Raw genomic sequence first — 18781 nt, 5'->3', positions numbered from 1 at the left:
GTGTGTTTTTTTTCCTGCATGAGTAATTCAGCAGACTTAGATGGATGTATTCCTAAGGCAAGGTTCCAGCCAATGTCAGACTAAATGATAAAATCTGACCTTATTTATTTATAGGTATATTTGGCAGTTAGAGGTTAATAAAAGAAAGTATCTGGAAATTATCTATACTATATATGCAAATTAAAGTCATTAAATACTCTTATAATCACATTACTCACTAAATGTGAATGTTCATGGAGCACTCAGTCTAGAATTTCCAGTGCAACTGGGGGTAAAAATCAAATTTGCTATATTTGAATAGGTCTCTCATGAGAAAGAAAGAAAACCCATAAAATAGCAAATGTGATTTTTAAAGAAATCACTTGTTCTATGAGGTCAATATAACTTGAAGGAACTGCTGTTCCATGGCAAAGTGTGCAGCACAGGTGGAATGATTTTTGTCTTTTCTTTGCGAATTACAGGAAGAGGGCTAATAACTTCTTTTGCCCTTTTTTTTTTGTTTGTTTGTTCTGTGAAGTAGCATCTTTTTTTAGAATAACCTTGAAATCAGCCAATAAGTTGCAAGCACTGTACTCATTAAGCCATCCATACTGGACAGAACCCCGTAAGGTTTCTTCTCCAGCCTCACACTCAAAGCAACAGTGAACTCACACCAAGTTGTTCACAGTTCATCCATTTTGGCACTGAAGACCTCTGAAAACAAGGCTGCTCCTCTTCCCAAACACAATTGGTAATTTGCATCCTAAATTAATTGGATCTCAGCAGAGGAGAAAGACCTTTATTTATTATTACCTGAAATAGCATGATTTTTCCCATTTGATTTTTCACACATCCCAAGAAGCTGCCTGCAGAGATGTGAAGCCAAGAGTCTTCACAGCCAAGGGTGTGCAAGGGCATCTGCAGGGTAGAACTGCAGACTCTCTCCCTCTTGGTGACCATGCATGCAGAGGCAGCTGGTCAGCCCACAGACCAGATCGAGGGTCAGCAAGAAGGGGAGAGGGCTTTCAAGGCTGCATTAGGCTCAAACAATATGTGATCCAGCAAAGCCTAGCACTCCAAGGAGCTCTATTAATAAAGTAATTTCCTCCACCCGTATATATTGCCACAGCCTCTCCCCTGCTGTATAAATTGAAGCGCTGTGAGGCACACACCAAGAAGCCCATTTCAGAACTAACCCTTCACTAGAAATAAAGCTGGAATGTTTAATTAGCTTGCATGGCCAATCTTCAGGTATCCACCGGCCTTACTAGGAAACTATTCAGAAACAACCTAGACTGCGGAGACAAATTTATCATCCACAGGGGAATTACCACTAAACCCCACCACCTGAGAGAGTGGAAAGGCCTCCTGCTTCTGCTACTTCAGTTGAAAAGCATTGACATTGCTTTGCTCTCATATGGTGCCAAAGGAACTGTGACAGAAGGGATGGAAAGCTACAAACAGCTTGTACCCTTAGCTTGCAACCAGCTGCTGAAACTCCCACTGAGGCTGTAGCTAACTGGAGCAGAGTTCTGATGCCAGGGCAATTTACTTCACTAAGCTACTTATTCTATTTTTATTTTTTAACTAGCCAATCTCCTGAATGGTATCACAGAACAATCACGTGTTCTTTTCAATAGTCCACAGGAATTCTTTAATTAGGTAAGATCCCAACTATCATGCTCACCATACCGTCGAGACCTTGGGAAGTAATGGTGTACCCAAAAGGTGTCAGTGCCCTCTCTCTCTATTACAGTAGAGGTCAATTAGGTTAGCAAAAGAGCCAGAGCATCTCTCCTGGAAACCATTTAGTAAGGCCCAATAAAGTTGCAATTAGAGAATTACAACATTGACCAAGAAGAAATCACAAGGGCCTGGAATGATTTTGTTCAAGAGTAGTTCGTGCTGAGGAGGTTACAACTCCAGCAATTAGGCTCAAAAGGAAAGCAGGAGATTTTCCTGAGTACTTTTGTCCTTTTCAGACTCCTGAGCATGCTGTCCTTTTCTCACTGAAAATCCAGCCACGTATGTTTAGTTTCATCCTCTTTGTTGCACAGCCAGCAGCCTTTAATCAAACCTTCCCACAAATGTTAACAAGAGAATAAATCCGTTCATTAGCTTACAGTTGGTAAAACACTTGTCAAAAGGGTCTATACCTGGCAAACTGCCACCTGATCCAATGTGACCAGAGGAATTTTCATGTAGTATAGCCCTGGAGTGCTATCAGCTATACAGAAGCAGATAATGCTGAGTAAGAGAGGGCTGGTAGGTTCTGCAATTACTGATGGTATACACTGGCACAGACTATGAGCATAGAGAGTTTATATGTCAAATTTGTAGAGACTTGACATATCTCCACAAATGCCACTTCATGTTTTTTTTTCAAAATTCATTCTGTGATTATTTACTTGAATTACAGCAATGGCTCATTTGCTTCCTTAGTCACTCTGCTGTGGACGCTGTATGAATAAATATTAAATGACAGTGACTACACTTGAAAGCTTAGTTCAAAACTGCAAGGAATGAGTAAATATAACAAAGAAATATCAGAGATAAAGGGCACAGGCTAGTAAAATAGCTGCCAAGCAAACACGGATGCAAGTGCACTGGGCTGAAGGATCTAGGCATCATGCTGTGAGAAACGGGTCAGCTTCAGCAGCTGGCATTAAGCCCTGGGGAAGAAAAGCTCATTGCATTTCTTGCACCAAGGCCAAATGTAGTTGTGCACACTGAGAAAGTAATAGCGTGTATTCACAAGTTGGCTGTGCTCCCAGCTTCAACACAATGAGATTCTTCTGCTAGTGACTTGTGAACTATATGTACTTGTTTATCCCATGAATTTCTACTGCTACCTCTCTACTTCATGGATGTCTGAATTTCAATTTCTTGCCTTTTCTGAAGAAACATCTGGACTAGACTGGAAAGTCAGAAGTACCAGGCCTCCAAGGAATTGGGAAGGATAGACTACTACTAAGAAGAGGAACAGGGTGGAGCTTCTAAAGCAACTTCTCTTTGGCTTAGCCAACACCTGGTTTTAGTGAAGTACCTTTGTGCTTTAAGTGGAGCAATCTATTGTTTATTTCATCAACAGTTTTGTGGAAAAAAGCTTGAGTGTGCGTGTAGTTGTACCTGTAGGTGTATTAAAAAATACAGCAGTTTGGCTTAGGAATTTCCAAAAATACTGAACACTACAAACTCTGAGGATGCAGAACTAGATGAATAACTGAAAACTCTTTCATGAAGGAATCAATAGAAATTCTGTGAGCAAATTATGAATATTTTCTGAGCCATACTAAAAGAAAAAGATCCATTGGGCAAAAGGAAATATCACATCATGAGGGAATCCAGAACCCAGGCAACTTTCAGCTGCTGCAGTGTATTAGAGAGACTACAAATAAGAATATATCCATCAACTATGGTTTAGTACAGCTACTGAAAATATATAGGTGAGCTGTGGATGCATAAACATGCACTGACAGGTTTTTTTTGTTAGCTTGTCTGCAATAGCAGAGTTATCTCATTTCTAGATTTGAGTGAGGATGTCTTCCTGGTATACCACTGCCATATGTCATGCCAGCTGTAGGTTAGGGTGTCTTTCTGTGGTCATAAAGGTCTTAAGGTCTTTTTTTTTTAATTCTTTTTATCCTCTTAAAACTTTCATTCCATGCTCACCATATGCCCACATAGCTTTATTTGTTTTGTTTTATCCAAAGTTTTACCTCTCAGGTTATTCTCATACAACTATAAATTCATTAAGGTTGGAAAAGACCACCTAGATTATCTAGCCCAACCTTCAACCAATAACTACCATACCCACTAAAACATGTCCATCAGTACCACATGCCATGGTAAAAAAAGAACCAAGGAGAATTTTCATCCTATACTTGATGCAGCAGGGAAAGTGGTCACTGAGGATAAGGAGAAGGCTGAGGTCCTCAACTCCTTTACACCTGCCTTTAATAGCCAGACCAGTTATCCTCTGGGCTTTTTATGCCCCAGTCTGGAAGTCTGGGATTCTACTCAGAATATACCCCCAGCAATTCAGATGGAGACAGTCAGAGAGCTCCTCCTCCATCTGGACTGTCACAAGTCCATGGGACCAGATGGGCTGCACCCTCAGGTGCTAAGGGAGCTGGCAGGGATGATTGCGAGCCGCTCTCAGACATCTATCAGCACTCCTGGTCAACTGGGGAGGTCCCAGAGGATTGGAGGCTTGCTGATGTGACTCCCATCTTCAAGAAGGGCCATAAGGAGGATTCAGGAAACTACAGGCCTGTCAGCCTGATCTTGGTACTGGGAAAAGTCATGGAGCAAATCATCTTGGGTGAGATCACACGGCCTATGTGTGGTGCCCAGGGGATCAGGGACCATCCAGCCAGCAAGCATGAAAGGCAAGTCATGCTTGACCAACCTCATCTCCTTTTATGATTGGGTGACCAGATTGGCAGACGAGGGAAGGACAGTTGATGTAGTCTTCCCTGACTTCAGCAAAGCCTTTGACATGGTCTCTCACAGTATTCTCCTGCAGAAATCGGCTACCTGTGGTCTGAACAGGTACACACTTCTTTGGGTAAGGAATGGCTAGAGGGCTGTGCCCAGCGGGTAGTGGTAAATGGAGTTAAGTCCAGCTGGCGACCCATTTCAAGTGGTGTCCCCCAGGGCTTGGTACTGGGGCCCATGTTATTTAATATCTTTATTGATGACCTAGATGAGGGGATTGAGTGCACCCTCAGTAAGTTTGCAGATGACACCAAGCTGGGAGGTGGTGTCAATCTGTCTGAGGGTAGGGAGGCCCTTCAGAGGGATTTAGATAAGCTGGATCACTGGGCTGAGGTGAATGGGATGAGGTTCAACAAGGCCAAGTGTCGGGTCCTGCACTTTGGGCACAACAACCCCATGCAGTGTGATATAGGTCATTTCCAACCTTGCGATTCTATGATTCTTTGATTCTATGATTCTATGTTTCTATGTAGCCTTTTCTTGACTCCACCACCTCCTTGGGAAGTAGCCTCTTCCAGCACCTCACGACTCATCTGAAGAAGAAATTTTTCCTAATATCCAGCCTAAACATCCTCTGGTGAAACTTAAGGCTATTACCTCCCGTCTTATCACTTTACCTGGGAATAGAGGCTGACACCTCACTACAACCTCCTTTCAGAGAGCTGTAGAGAGCAGTAAGGTCTCTTGAGTCTCCTCCAGTCTGAGTAATCCGAGTTCATTCAACCACTCCCCATAAGACTTGTGCGCCACACCACTCACCAGCTTCATTGCCTTTCTCTGAACATGCTTGTAGCAAGAGGCCCAAAACCGAACACAGTACTTGAGGTAAGGCCTCACCAGTGCTGAGTACAAAGGGATATTGAGCTTACTACCCCATATAATTGCTGAACACTATGTATATGGCCTTTGACCAGGTTATATTCACACCCCATGTAGATCCTCAGCTGGCCAAATGGAAATAATTATAAAATTACAAAGTAGATAGCCTAATTATCAGATAATATGTTTCCTCAGAGCAGGAACAACTGAAACATAGGTTTTGCCATATCCAGCCTCACAGCATATTTTTTATGAAAAGGGACCTAAAATGGAGGCGGAAGCAGTCTGCAGATACTTGAAAACCTATGGAGATAGAACAATCCTTTACTGCCCGGTTTAGAAAGACATCAAAAGCACACAATGGAATAACCCATCAGTGATGATTTTTAAGCAATCTGCTCAAGTTTAACTGCTTTCCTTTCCTCCACTTGCAGCTCCTTAAGCAGCTGCCAAGTTTACAAATATTTCTTCCAACTTGAGAACAGCTGCAGACTATAATCACATATTTTATTTCAAACTCTGGGTTGTGGCCTTCGTTAATAGAAATGAAAGGAAACTAAATGAGAAAATAATGGGAAAAAAAATCAGTCCAAAAACACATCATTAGATTCTTATTTTCCTGTCAAATTCAAGTAAATCACTGGATATTTCCTTCACCTTACAAAGCAGTGCACAGAAGATATACCGCACTGAGGTCAATTCTATACACCTTCTTTTTTCTCTACCAAACTGGTCTACACCTACCACAAAAGCATCACTTTTCTAATCCCAGAATGAGATGAAATTTTCTAACCCTGTCACAAAACATCAATAGAGGTATCACTGGGTGACCTTCAAAACTCTGCTAAGCAGAACTCCATGAATCAGACACCTAGCATATTGACAGCTCTGCAAACCAGGGGATCTATATCCTAGGTAGGCAACAAAAGCTGAATAAAAACAGAGCAAGAAGGGCAAAATGAGATGGAAACAAAAGCAAGACTGAACTGAGCTCTATTAATATACCCCTCTCTCCTTTGTTAATTAAATTCACAGTATCTCTGTGAAATGAGAATTTACAGCAACTGTATTATTGTTTCCACTCCAGGAGGGTGATGAGTCAGAGGTGCAACTGAATAGGAGACATATGGAAGGTCACAGGGTCTGGGACAAATAGAAACTGACAGCAGATTTCCCACGTCCTAGGTCAGAGCTCTAATGATAACTTTATTTTTTCTCTCTTCTTGTTCTTTCACCTGTGTTCAATTTGCAACCTGATAATCACAAAGTATAAACCAGAAGACTAAGCAGCTTTCTCCATTGGATGAGAAGAAGGATGCAAGAAATGTTGCAAGCTTACTATGATCTTCAGCTCCAAATTCTTGAGAGCACTTCCAAAAGACAGCATGAGTTGGGAAAGAAGTAATACCTTTTTTCCCATTCTCTAGGTTTTTTCTTCAGAAATATTGTCAATTCTGAGTTTGGTGGGGATTTTTTGTTTGTTTGGGATTTCTATTTCCAGTGAAGGTCAGGAGTGATCTTCAGACCAACTGAGATGCAGAACTGTAGTGTATGTAAGTCACTTAGCTCCATTTTCAAAAGCTGCTGACCAGACAGGCAGCACAAATGACTGCCATTTTCTAAGGCACAGATGCAGGATTCTATTAGCTTAATGATGCTAAAATCCTATTAATATCTTGGAAAATTTGACATCAAAACTGGCATTATCTTCTCTTCTAAAAGAAATAAGACATTCATCTTATCTGGGAGTTCAGTTCCTTCTAAGAAAAGAAGAAAATCATCCTCCTTGTTCACTGCATTATATTCTGATTTAATAAACAGAAAGGCTACATGGACATGATACACAGAAATCTGTAGGGGTGCCTAATCTATCAGAAAACCCATTATTCAGTGAGCTGATTAAATGATAGTTTTGAACTTTTTTTTTTCCAATTGCATAGATGTCACTTGGTCACAAAAGGTACTCTACCAAGAGAAATTCAGGAGATCTTGTATTTCAAGGATGTCTGAACCTTTTAATCTTATCATGAACATCATGGACCCTATCATGAGATCAACAATGGGTCTTCTGAGCCTTCATCACATGATCCCAGTCACTGAATGTTATTTTTCCTAGGTTAAGGGCGCCTTTTTTCAGGGGTCCCAATAGATACCTTTCTCTAAAGAAACCTGATACTCCACCTTTCATCAAAATAGTTACAACAGAAGGTGTGTTGTAGGTGAATTTGACACAATTTCACTCATAAACTTGGTACTGCAGGTAAGGTTCAGCAGAAATTAGTTATTTGGTAACTAGCTATGCCTCAGTGAAGGTCACTGTAGAGCTCATAATAGCCTGAGAACCCCCAAAGACTTCAAAGCGCCCAATATCCTGTTCTTTAGCTTCATACTACCCACACCTTACTGTGACACTCTGTCATAAACTACGTATGGGGTTTCTGAAAGAGGAGGATGGTCAGATATCTTTGGCAGCTCCTGAACTATCAATTTTTTCCTGTATCAAGGCTGCCCCAAGTGGAGGATTTACTTGAAGTATACATCTACCTCTGCAACAGAGAGAGGGAGATAACAATGTACTAAATGTTTTATTTGGAGCTCTTCTGTTTAACAGCTATGTAAGTTGTTCAATCAACTGACAAAAAAAAAGCTTCACAAGTTAAAAAAAAAACACAATTGTTTGCAGACCTAGTTTTGACTGAACATACTGAACATGAGGCAGTAGGTAACTGGAGTTGATTGGTGCCACAACCCCTCTAAAAAGAGGAACTGCCAGAGGAAAAAATTGGATTCAAGGGGTTGGACTACGAGAAGCAAAATCATTATTTTCTGTGAGGTGAATTTCCATGTGGAAAGAAACACAATGCAAAGGCAAGAAACAACTCAGCTGGCTATGCTTGCAAGCATAAGTGATAGCAAAAATGTCTTTGTGTTGTTGAACAACTTGTATCAAGATGAGGATTGACTGGCAGATCATTTATATCCTGCCTTAACACAGTGAATGCTAAGATCCCCTGCTTGTGAAAGATAGCGAAGGGTTACAAATTTGCTTTATGTAATCAGATCAAGTAGTAAGATTTCATGTCTTTTTCCAGTGGCAATACATGCCCCGAACATTAAAAAATATTTATATATTGGGACTTATGGATGATGTGGGCAGATATTTTGTTTTGCTAGAAAAATATGTTCATTTATTTTGCTCTTCTTCTGGGAAGCCTTGAATGCTTAAGACCTCCACATACCTATCAAACATTCCAGTATCATTTTGTACATCCAAGAAGAGTATATTGGGACAGAGAAGCGGGACTGTAGTACTCCAAACTCCAGTGTCAATCTGCTCCTAAATGTTTAATGCTTTTGCTATTCCATATTCATCACTTACAGTCTACTTTTTCTGAGAAGAATTTTTTCCAGTATTCCACTCAAGACTTTTCTAAGACTGTAGGTAGTGCTAAAGACAAAGGATGAGAGATCCAAAAGGGGCAACTTACAGATGGATTGTATCAAGGACAGCATAAAACAGCTTGACACACAGTTTGGCTGTCGTATCAGCTGCACAGTCAGAGTGCCACAGTGCCCAGCCATGGCCAAGGAAGATCAGCCAGGTTTTGATCGATGGAAGCGGATCACAGCACTGGAAGGAGAAATTTGGGATCTTCAATTCCAGCAGGGGACCAGAGCTTGTGACGCTGGCCCTGCTCTAAACTCAGAGACTCTAAGAGGAAAAGCTTCATGGCCATAATGTACTGAAGGAGCAGTAGTAAAAATGTGAGAGGGGCAGAAAAAACTTAAAATGTTTCCGATAGGTCATAGCAACCTGTTTTGTGTAATGCTTCAGCCATCTGTAATTCAATAGGCTACAAGATTCATTTGAATCTTCTGGAAGAGCTTTTCCCTTTTGCACCTAGCAGCCAACTAATCCATACCTACCAACCGCAATACTGCTCTCAGGACCATCTTTAATTTGAACAAAAGTAATCAATGACAGAATCAAGAGAATAAATTGGTTTTCTCTTTTTTTTTTTTTCCCTCTCCCCTTCAACTCTTCTATCAGAAGAAGCACAAAGATGGGAAATTTTCTCATCTTTCTTCCTTTCTACACTGCCAGTGTAGATCTTGGCTGAGAACTCTAAGAAGCACTGGAAATTTCACAAAGTCTGCTTGCCAGTAGATGTCATTATATACCAGCAATGCACCTGAAAGTCAGAATCTAACAATGAAAAAAATAACAACTGTTTTCTTAGTTTACATAAGGAAAAACAAGTTACTAGTACTCTTGCACTGCTGAGAATTAAGCTGTCATGATGCACAATTAGTACGTGATCTGGCTTTGAGTTGTTTATTACAATCTGCAGCTGTTATTCTGGGTCACAGAAAACCACAAAACCCTCTAATTACTGTTAAGAAAAAGAACTCCATAAAACCACAGTAATTTAGCTGTGCAGAACATACTTTAAGAGGACTCAAAAATATTCAAGGTGCAGTCCGAAATCGCCTGCACACACAAGAGGATTCAGTATGTACTCAGGGCACTAAGGCAGATACTAACTTTAATACACCTTACTCATTAATGGAAAAGTTCAGGAAAGGAATGACACAAACAATTCCAGTGAGCTGCATTAAAGCTTTAGGAAGTGGATGTGGTTATATTATACAGATGTGTAAGATTATACAGATATGTAAATACTGAACTGGGAAGTTAACCACTGAGTGACTTTAACCAGATGAAGTCAGTAGCTAAAAATGGACTCTGAGAGAGACGATTCCTAGCAGCAGTAAAGAAAAAAAGGTAAAAAATCTGCAGCTATTGCACTTTCAGTTTTCATTACCAAGTCAATCTGAGGTATGCTCACATTATTTTTTTATTTGGCAATAAACTAACAAGGTCTGAGTGCTACAAACCAAATGCTGAGGTGGCAGACGTCGTCTCCAATGAATGCCAATTACTGTGTGACTGGGTTTTTCCTCTGCTTTCCAATTTCAAAGTCAATAGTATCACTGAACTTTGAGCCATTCTCCCATCTTGTTACTCTCAAGATATGTTGGTTCATAGAGCACTGCTCGCTGTCCTGGATGCTGGTGCTTCCCAAAGCTCTCAGAGTGTCTTCTCACTCTGCCAGTCCCAGGAGAATTGAATTATATTTAAGAGGTTTTGGATTTATTAACTATCTGAACATCACAGCAGCCCAAACAAGGCCTATAACTTCTCAGCAGCACCTTCCAAACCCCAAGGTTTCAGTGGTGAAAGGACACACATCAGCTCCTGCAGAGATCATTAGTCTTACTTAGAAGCTCCAGGAATAAAGACCAATTCAACATCCTTTCAGTCATAAATTCCATATTTATGGAGTGTAAGAGCTCAGGGCACATGACCTGCTTCTAGGAGCTCAGCTGGCTATTCCCCTTCCTTTATTTTCAAGCTGTTTTTAAGTTGAGACTCTCACATTTGGGGTTTGCTTGAAATACACTGAAGCAGCCTGACCGTGTCTCTGATCCTGACTTGCAGACCCAGCTTTCTAGCTTGGACTTGAATCAGTTATATCACTGGGGACCAGTCTGGTCATATGGGCTTTTGATAGTAATTACCAACTCTGCTCCATAGCAGGGATGTCATAGGACATGCCTGTGAGATCCCTATGCTGCCAGCCATGGTATCTCAGCTCCCCCTCCATTCCTCTTGGTTTGTAACTAGTCCTTGCTGCACCTGGACTCTCATGGACCTAACTCCCAAATACTATTATTGCTCTGCAGGTCTAAAATGCCACTTCCAGCAACTGAGTCACATGCACAGCCCTTCTGGTCCCCAAATACATTCTTTATATTCATCCAAGCAAAAGCATTCCTTGCCCTCAAACCACCATACCATGCTAGACTCCAGATACATTTGAAGCGCAGACCTGCACTCCTTTTGTTTGAGCCTCAAGTTCTTCTATGCCAGCCAGCCTTGATCAATAGCTGCTGCTTTCATGGAATCATAGAATCATTGAAGTTGGAAAAGATAACTAAGTTAATCCAGTCCAACCATCAACCCCTCACCACCATGACCACTAAACCTTTTCCTTCAGTGCCACATCTAACCTTTCCTTGTACATCTCCAGGGATGGTGAATCTGCCACCTCAGCTGGGCAGCCTGTTCCAATATCTCACTACTGTTTCTGAGAAGAAATTTTTCTTAATATCCAATCTGAACCTCCCCTGGTGCAACTTTAGGCCATTGCCTCTTGTCCCAACACTTGTTACCTGGGAGAAGAGGCCAATCCCATCTCACAACAGCCTCCTTTCAGGGAACCATAGGAAGCAGAAATGCCTCTCCTGAGCCTCCTCTTCTTCAGACTCAAGAATTCCTGTTCCCTCAGCTGCTGCCCATAAGACTTGTGCTCCAGGTCCTTCACAGCTTCATCACCCTTCATCACTGAAAACATACTCCTCTGCCTTATTCTTATAGAGAGCAGCCTAAAACTGAATTCTTTCATCACTGAAACCTTCAGGTTTGGATGGTGCTCCTTGAGGTTATAGACCTTGTCTGGGCTGATGTACTGTTCAGATAACTATCAAGTCCAAATCCTCTTAAACATAGCTCTATTTCACCAGGGCTGGCTGGCTGAAAAGGGACTCAGAGAGCTTTGGAAAGCACCAGCATCCATTCATGATAATTCGTTAGGCCATGCTGATGACACAGTGCTGAGCTAAAGAAGTGACATGGATTTCAGGTGACAACCTTCCTACATTAGCTTTTCCTAAAGTTTTTCCAGAATCTCTAAAAATGGGAATTTATCCAGTTTGGATGACATGTCAGAGAGGGAGAAGCAAAGATATTCAAAGTCTGAAGAGAAAGTAGTTCTCCAGCTTCATATTACAGGAACAAAGACTTCTTGGGCAAAGTCAGGAAATCTATAGGAGTCAAGTTTTCTGCCTAGGTCTCCTGCAGCATAGTCCAGAGCCTTAGCTATCTGCCTGCTTTTCTATGCTTGGTCCTGCAGTAACTACATCTCTAATAAGCAAGCCACTTCAGAGGTATTATACTCATTAGAAATCCTATAATCCTTCCCATGAATTTTTATCAGGGCAAGTCATTACCATTAAAAAAAAAAAAAAAATGAAAACAACATTGTTAGAAGAATATAGACTTAATTTCTGAAGTTGTTTCTCATTGCTGAATGTGTGATTATTTAGCATGAAGGAGAATAGATAAAGCACAAAGGGAAAACTCAGATACTCCTGGAAATATATTATCAGTAGAACTCCCGTAGGGCACAGTAATCCATAATGAACCCTCCATCCAAATCTCCACAGATGAAGATGGGTTCTCCTGGTTATTTTTCTCCTCTACAAAGTGCTAGAGTGGCTTCCTGTGGAAAAAAATAATTAAAACTCACAGGAGCAATCACCTGATTCAACTCTTCCATTAAAACCCCTTTTTTTCTCTTCTTTGCTTTTCCTTCGGGAAAATGTATTAATAACCATCTACTCTATACCTTTCCTCTGCACACCAGGAGCCAGAGACTCTTATTCAATAGCTAAAGACAGCGTTAGACAAGCCTTCAGTGGACTGTGGAAAAATCTGTCCCCTCCTGGGCAATGATGCTGTTAGGGATATTCATCAAGAGTTGAACACAAAACCATAAGAATAGATAACCCATATCTCATCTGCAGCAGTGCCCTCACTGGATACTTCACCAGCTTACCATCCTGCTATTGCAGATCACAGTTAAAAATGACTTGCAGACATCCTGAAGCAGAGACAATGACTTTGTATAGAATAGATCTTGGCAGATGTCTTTCTTCAATGAATTTGTAAGCATTCTTTTTTTAAACACACAAATTTTATCCTCCAGAGCAGACTGCAAAGAATAGCTCCAGTGCATACTGCATTAAAAACAACTTCATTTGGCTCCTTTTGAACTAGATGATGGTTTTTTTTCCCTTAGCATTACCAACAGAAATGAAAAAAATATTTCCTAGTGAAGTGCCCATACCACTCAAAGTGGCTTATTTTCACCATCTACCCTACAAACTTACCACTTCCCCACGCACCTTCTCACCTATGGACCCTCCTCAGCACATTTGGCTTTGGGGATATAAGAAAGCTCAGCACTGCTGGACAATATTCTGTGCTGTGCAAGACAAGGTGTAAGTTGCTAGCCTCTAAGCTAAACTTGTTACAGAAGTATTAAAAGGACAAAATCTCTTGCGATGTGGATGGCTGTGCCCCAGGAATGCAAGTCTCATACTGGACAGAACCTCCGTTGTCAAATGCGATTTACCTGACTTTAATCAAGAGTCACTGAAACTCCATCTTGCTTGAATTATCCTTTAAAATGCTCTACAGTTGTTCTTTCTGTCCTCACTCTTCTCCTGCACCTATTCCTTTTGGACGAGAGCTCTGCAAGACCAGGCTATCTGATCTAACAAATATCTATTTGAATAACACCTATGAAATAAAGGCAAAATGTTACCTTCATAGTGACCCATGTTATAGAGATCACGTTATAGATTTGGGTATTTCTCCGTGTGAAAATTAGAACTATCAGAATTAGAATTATTGGTCAGAGAAGCTTGTTTAAAGCAAGTCAATGAAGACACAGCATGAATTCATGAGCAGAAACACAACAGACTACATGTAATCTAAACACTTCAAGGGCTGAAAGATGATGGTGAACAGCAGAAATTTAAGGTCCAACACAGAGCAGAAGCAACACAATCACACTTGAATAGGAAAGCTCGCCCAAGAGCATGCATTATCATCAGCAGGGTCATTATGTTACTGTCTGTTTTTATATCTGTGTGCAATTCTTTCGTCATCCTCTATCAAGCAGAGTTATTTAGGCCTGGCAGAACATGCTAGGCTGTCACTTGAGACATCACAGCAAATTTCTTGGTTTTCAAAGTCATACTAGGCCTCATGTCAATACGAATTAGGTTTTTAACCACAGCTTCTATTATCTTATGGTTTACCACTAATGATGTGGTTGGCCTGTCATATGTTCTAATACAAGCATCATTCTGGCTTGAACTTAGTGCTGTAACTAGGGAAATAGTCTGGAGAAGCAAGGCCAATATCTCTGCAGTTGTCCTGGAAAAGCTCAGGATTTGCCCTCTAACAAACACCTCAGACTCCACATAATTGCCCTACACATAATACTTGGCAAAAGCACAGTCTGGCAGGTGTTTGACTTTGGCACAGTAGAGAGCAATACTCCAAGGGGATGATTTCAAACTCCTCATCTCAATCCTCTCAAAGGTGAGAACCTTCATCTATCAACACTTAGGATTGTAGCCTTGTCCTTACAAAGGACGTGAATAGCAAAGATTGCTTAGACTGCAACTCTTTGAAGTCCAGTGTCTAATCTGTTTTCCCAGCACTGGCTCATACGCACAAAAAAATCAAGGAAACAAATCTGTCACAGCCAGTGAAAAACAAGAATTCATGCTCATGCATCCATTACAGCACAGCAGGAAAATGAAAAAGAGTCACATGAACCCTTTCCTTTCAGGTGTCACATTCTTCTGTCTGGAAAGGGTCTCATTTCCTACACTGCCCTCCTCCTTTTTTCACAAGTATGGATGTCAATTAGCATCGCAGACACTTGCATCCCATCTCTCCACAATTCTTGTTACCTCCCTCTCATGGAGACTTCTTCTGGCACAAAGAAAAAGTCATGGTCTACATCCACTGAATGGAAACCTTTTGCATGGGTGATTCCCCCCAGCCAGCATAAAATCCTAACTGCTTTCTCCTGGAGGCTCAACTTCACACCTGAAGGCTGACCTTGAAGATGATCTTTTACATTCAAGAACAATTATATTCACATAGAATTACAGAATCATTAAGGTTGGAAAAGACCACTAAGCTCATCTAGTCCAACCATCACCCTATAACCACCATGCCCACTAACTATGTCCCTCCCTCTGTGCCAGATCCCCAGATCTTCTTTTTATTCAAGCCAGTGAGTCACAGTAGATAGACCTGGGCTCTCCAACAGCAACAGCAGTGACTCTAAACCATTGGGCACACATGCATGGGGCACACACATATTGGCTACCACAGCTGAGCACACACTGCTTGAGCTGGCAGGAGTACCAAATAAACAAAAACTGGCCATTAACTCATGGATCTCTGTGCCCACATCGTCATTCAGGGCAGTCTATTTTGTTTGGCTATCCCAATCAGAATAGTTCTGTATAAGCACATCACGTCTGTTGGACCTTCTTATTTTTACCTCCTGCCCTCCAGACATGCAGACCTTTTTTTTCAGGTATGGGACTAATAGAGATGAAGTAATGTTTTCTACCACTTTTTGCAGAGATCGGAACATAAGAAAACAAGAACTTGCCTCAACTGCAGCACAACTTGCATTACAAACATCATGTTTCCCATCAGATTGCTGATTCTCACTACCTGCCAAGCACAAGCTGGTTTCCAAAGGCTGAGTTCCGAGTCTCAGAGGCTAAATACTGGCTGTCAGTGGGAGGACTACAGGAAGATGGATGCTGAAATGTGTGCTTTACAACCCCCATGTCTCTAGCCCAGCTCAATAATATTTCCTGCCATGAACAACCCTCATTTAGTTTGTAATTTCACATGACGCATTGCCACTATTAACAATCAATAAATCAGTCACAGAAAGAACAAATGAGAAGATGCAATGGTCATAAATGCCATGTTCATGCTACTGCACCATGCTCCCTTTCAGACCACAAACCAATATTATTTTAAATTCCCTGAGCAATTAGTTAACTATGGAACTCGTGGAAACCAGCTCTATTGACTCAATCCCATTTTCAGCAGGCAGCATGACTTCTTCCTTATTTTATCCATTTGTCTCCTATACCCTCCTGTCAATGTTTTCCCATTCCACAACATAAAATTCCATTTTAGTGATAAAGAAAACATCCATATCTAGGTGTAATATGGAACTGCACGCAGAAACTTGTCCTCTGCAGTCTCATTTTGTTGAGGGAAAAGGGGAATGGGCTAAAATTGTCTGGAAACTCAGATCCTTTTAAAGGTAGGTTAGTCCAGTTATGTTTTTTTCCTCATTGTTAACTGCAACTGAACACATTTTTCAAGACAGGTGACCCAGCAATTTGCAGTGGTTTTTCTCTGTACCTGTAATTTGAAACCTCGAAGTCTTATTTCTCTGTCTCAGCTCATATTTGCAGTAGGAAAATACTCTGGCTTTCATCCTACAGGTTACTAATGAAAAAGATCCAATGGAGCAAAAGAGTTACAGCAGTATCCTCACGACCCAAATTTAATCCCATTGAAAATTCAATAAACTTGAACTTATACATTCTGTTTACTTTCCATCCTTGCAGCCAGTTGCTTTACAGTGTTATCTTCCATGAACTCACAGCTGCTTACATAAAGCAAAGATTATGATTTCAATTTAATAGTTTTACATTTCCAGTGCACAAAGGAAAGTCAAAGAACACGAAGGGGAAAAGCAGTGAACAATTGAAAGATTTTCTTTAGAGGGAAGTTTAACCCAGTAAAAAACTTTCCCATAAAGATCCAAATGTATCACATTTACTGCATCTTGTGCACTTCAAATATACTTTCTGAGCTAAGGTAAAGCAACAGCTAGCATCTCTCATTTAACTAGTCCAACGAAGGTTTATATACTACATTACCTTTTCTCCTTTTTCTCCTCTGCCATAGGCTCTGCCCTAGAAATACAAAAAGAGAAGAAAGTACATATGCTAGCAAGGATGTCAAACTGTGCAATAAATATGTATTTCATCCCTTCTTTGATATCTACATACGACAAATATATACATACACACATATTCATAGGACAGATAACATGGGGAAAGACATTTTTGACAAAATTCCTTGATAATAATTCAACAACAAATTAAAACAGAAAACCCATCACCAATTCTCCTTCAGCACTAGAAAGACATCTTCTTTGATAGTTATGTTGGAGTCTAAAACTATGTTACCAAAATCAAAAATGGCAACAAGCATTAATTGAATGAGTTTTACTTAGGGATAAAGATTTTCTTTTGTAGAAACTCAGCCTGGCATTTGTATTAACTGAAGCTGGAGGAAGCTGGATCTTGGTCAGCTGGACGTATGTTTTTAGGAGTGATTTCCATCTTCTGAGTGCAATTGCCTCTTATTGTCCCCTGCTGGATGTGCAGCTGTGCTAAAACCAAGTACATCCAAGTCAAATACTGATTTAAAGGCTAATACTAAGTTAGTTATCAACTGAAGTCAGGGATGATTCATTTCCCTCAGATATACCAACAAATGCTAGAAACACCAGCTTCTCCCTGATACAAAGGCCCAGCAAGAAAAACATTCAGAGTACAACAGCATCACCAGCAAAAGTTCACAGTAGAGGAGAGAACAACTACTTGCATTCTATTTCCCTTTCTTGAAATTGTTCTTGTACTTACGGACTCTCCTTTTTCTCCTCTGGGTCCAGGAAGCCCTTGGCTGCCACTTTCTCCCTTGGAAAAGAAGAAAGGTCATTGGTAACACAGAGATAATTCACCTCCTTCCTGACAGGCACAGGAATAACAGATGAGATGTCCTCTTACACCTCCCTGCTGGCCTCACTTGTAAGTTGCACCACATTGGTGCTTACATTTTGTGGGTAGCTTGTTTGCTTTGGGGTTTTTTTTGGAAGGCAGTGCAATGAAAATTTGGCTGAGATTGTAGACACTTCTGTTTCCACCTCTCTCCAGTGACAAGATTTCACTCCTGCCAAGAAGTCCAGAAGGATGGGGTGGACTTCATTGCATTTATAATGACTTGCATGAATTACATACTTTTTCTTTTTTTTTTTTTTTTTCGTATGAAAACATTGCTAGAAGTATTCCAGGTGCACTGGCAAGGCACAGAGGTACTTCAAAAGTCATTATTTTCTGGTAAGCCAGGAAGGACTTAGAAAGTTGGTTTTCGTAAGACCAAGAAGGTGCACACCTAAGATGTGGAAAAAAATAAACCTGTGAATATTGTTAAGATTTTAGAGTTATTTTTATACTTCCAATTTTTTTAAAAAAGCGTTGTTTTGACTCACACCAGATTTTCAAGATCTGCTGGCAGAAAGGTACAACACACACAAGCACACTCACTGCTTCCTCAAATGGAAACGAAAGAAAGGAAACATACAAAAAGCTGGCTAAAGAGATTTTACTTCCCCCTCCTACGAAAAAAAAAAAAAAAGCCCACAAAAAAAAACACAAAGAAACAAGTAGCCATTACTCTTTCTTCAAACAGGGACTGAATAAGCCAGCAGCTATTGCTGGTCTAGTTAAAAAAGAAGCAACCAACAACAATGACAAAAACCAACACCAAAACCCAAACCAAAGCAACAACTAAGAAATCTGTCTTAGCCTAGGAAAAGTTTTACAGTTGCCTTCCCTTTCTTACCATTATCAGCCTCTCCACAGATCCCCATTTTGGGACAAGCAGGTTTTGAACACTGACCTAAAAGTACTCCCTGGTGGGACTAACTTCTCAGGTTACTCCCAT

The 18781-nt window shown here is 40.7% G+C and overlaps 1 protein-coding gene across 3 annotated transcripts in view; it reads right to left on the bottom strand.

Moving 5' to 3' along the window:
• The window catches only part of COL22A1 (collagen type XXII alpha 1 chain), a 226658-nt gene that overhangs the window by 111432 nt on the left and 96445 nt on the right, over positions 1-18781 (bottom strand). For all 3 annotated transcript variants that reach the window (XM_048938956.1, XM_048938958.1, XM_048938957.1), the window contains 2 exons: positions 17701-17754; positions 16930-16965 (listed from right to left, as the gene is read on the bottom strand). In XM_048938956.1, coding sequence (XP_048794913.1) covers positions 16930-16965; positions 17701-17754 — 90 coding nt within the window. The remainder of the gene's footprint in view (positions 1-16929; positions 16966-17700; positions 17755-18781) is intronic.

This window comes from Lagopus muta, chromosome 3 (assembly GCF_023343835.1).
Source record: "Lagopus muta isolate bLagMut1 chromosome 3, bLagMut1 primary, whole genome shotgun sequence".
Lineage (NCBI taxonomy): Eukaryota > Metazoa > Chordata > Aves > Galliformes > Phasianidae > Lagopus > Lagopus muta.
This window is presented reverse-complemented; position numbering and strand designations above follow the sequence as displayed.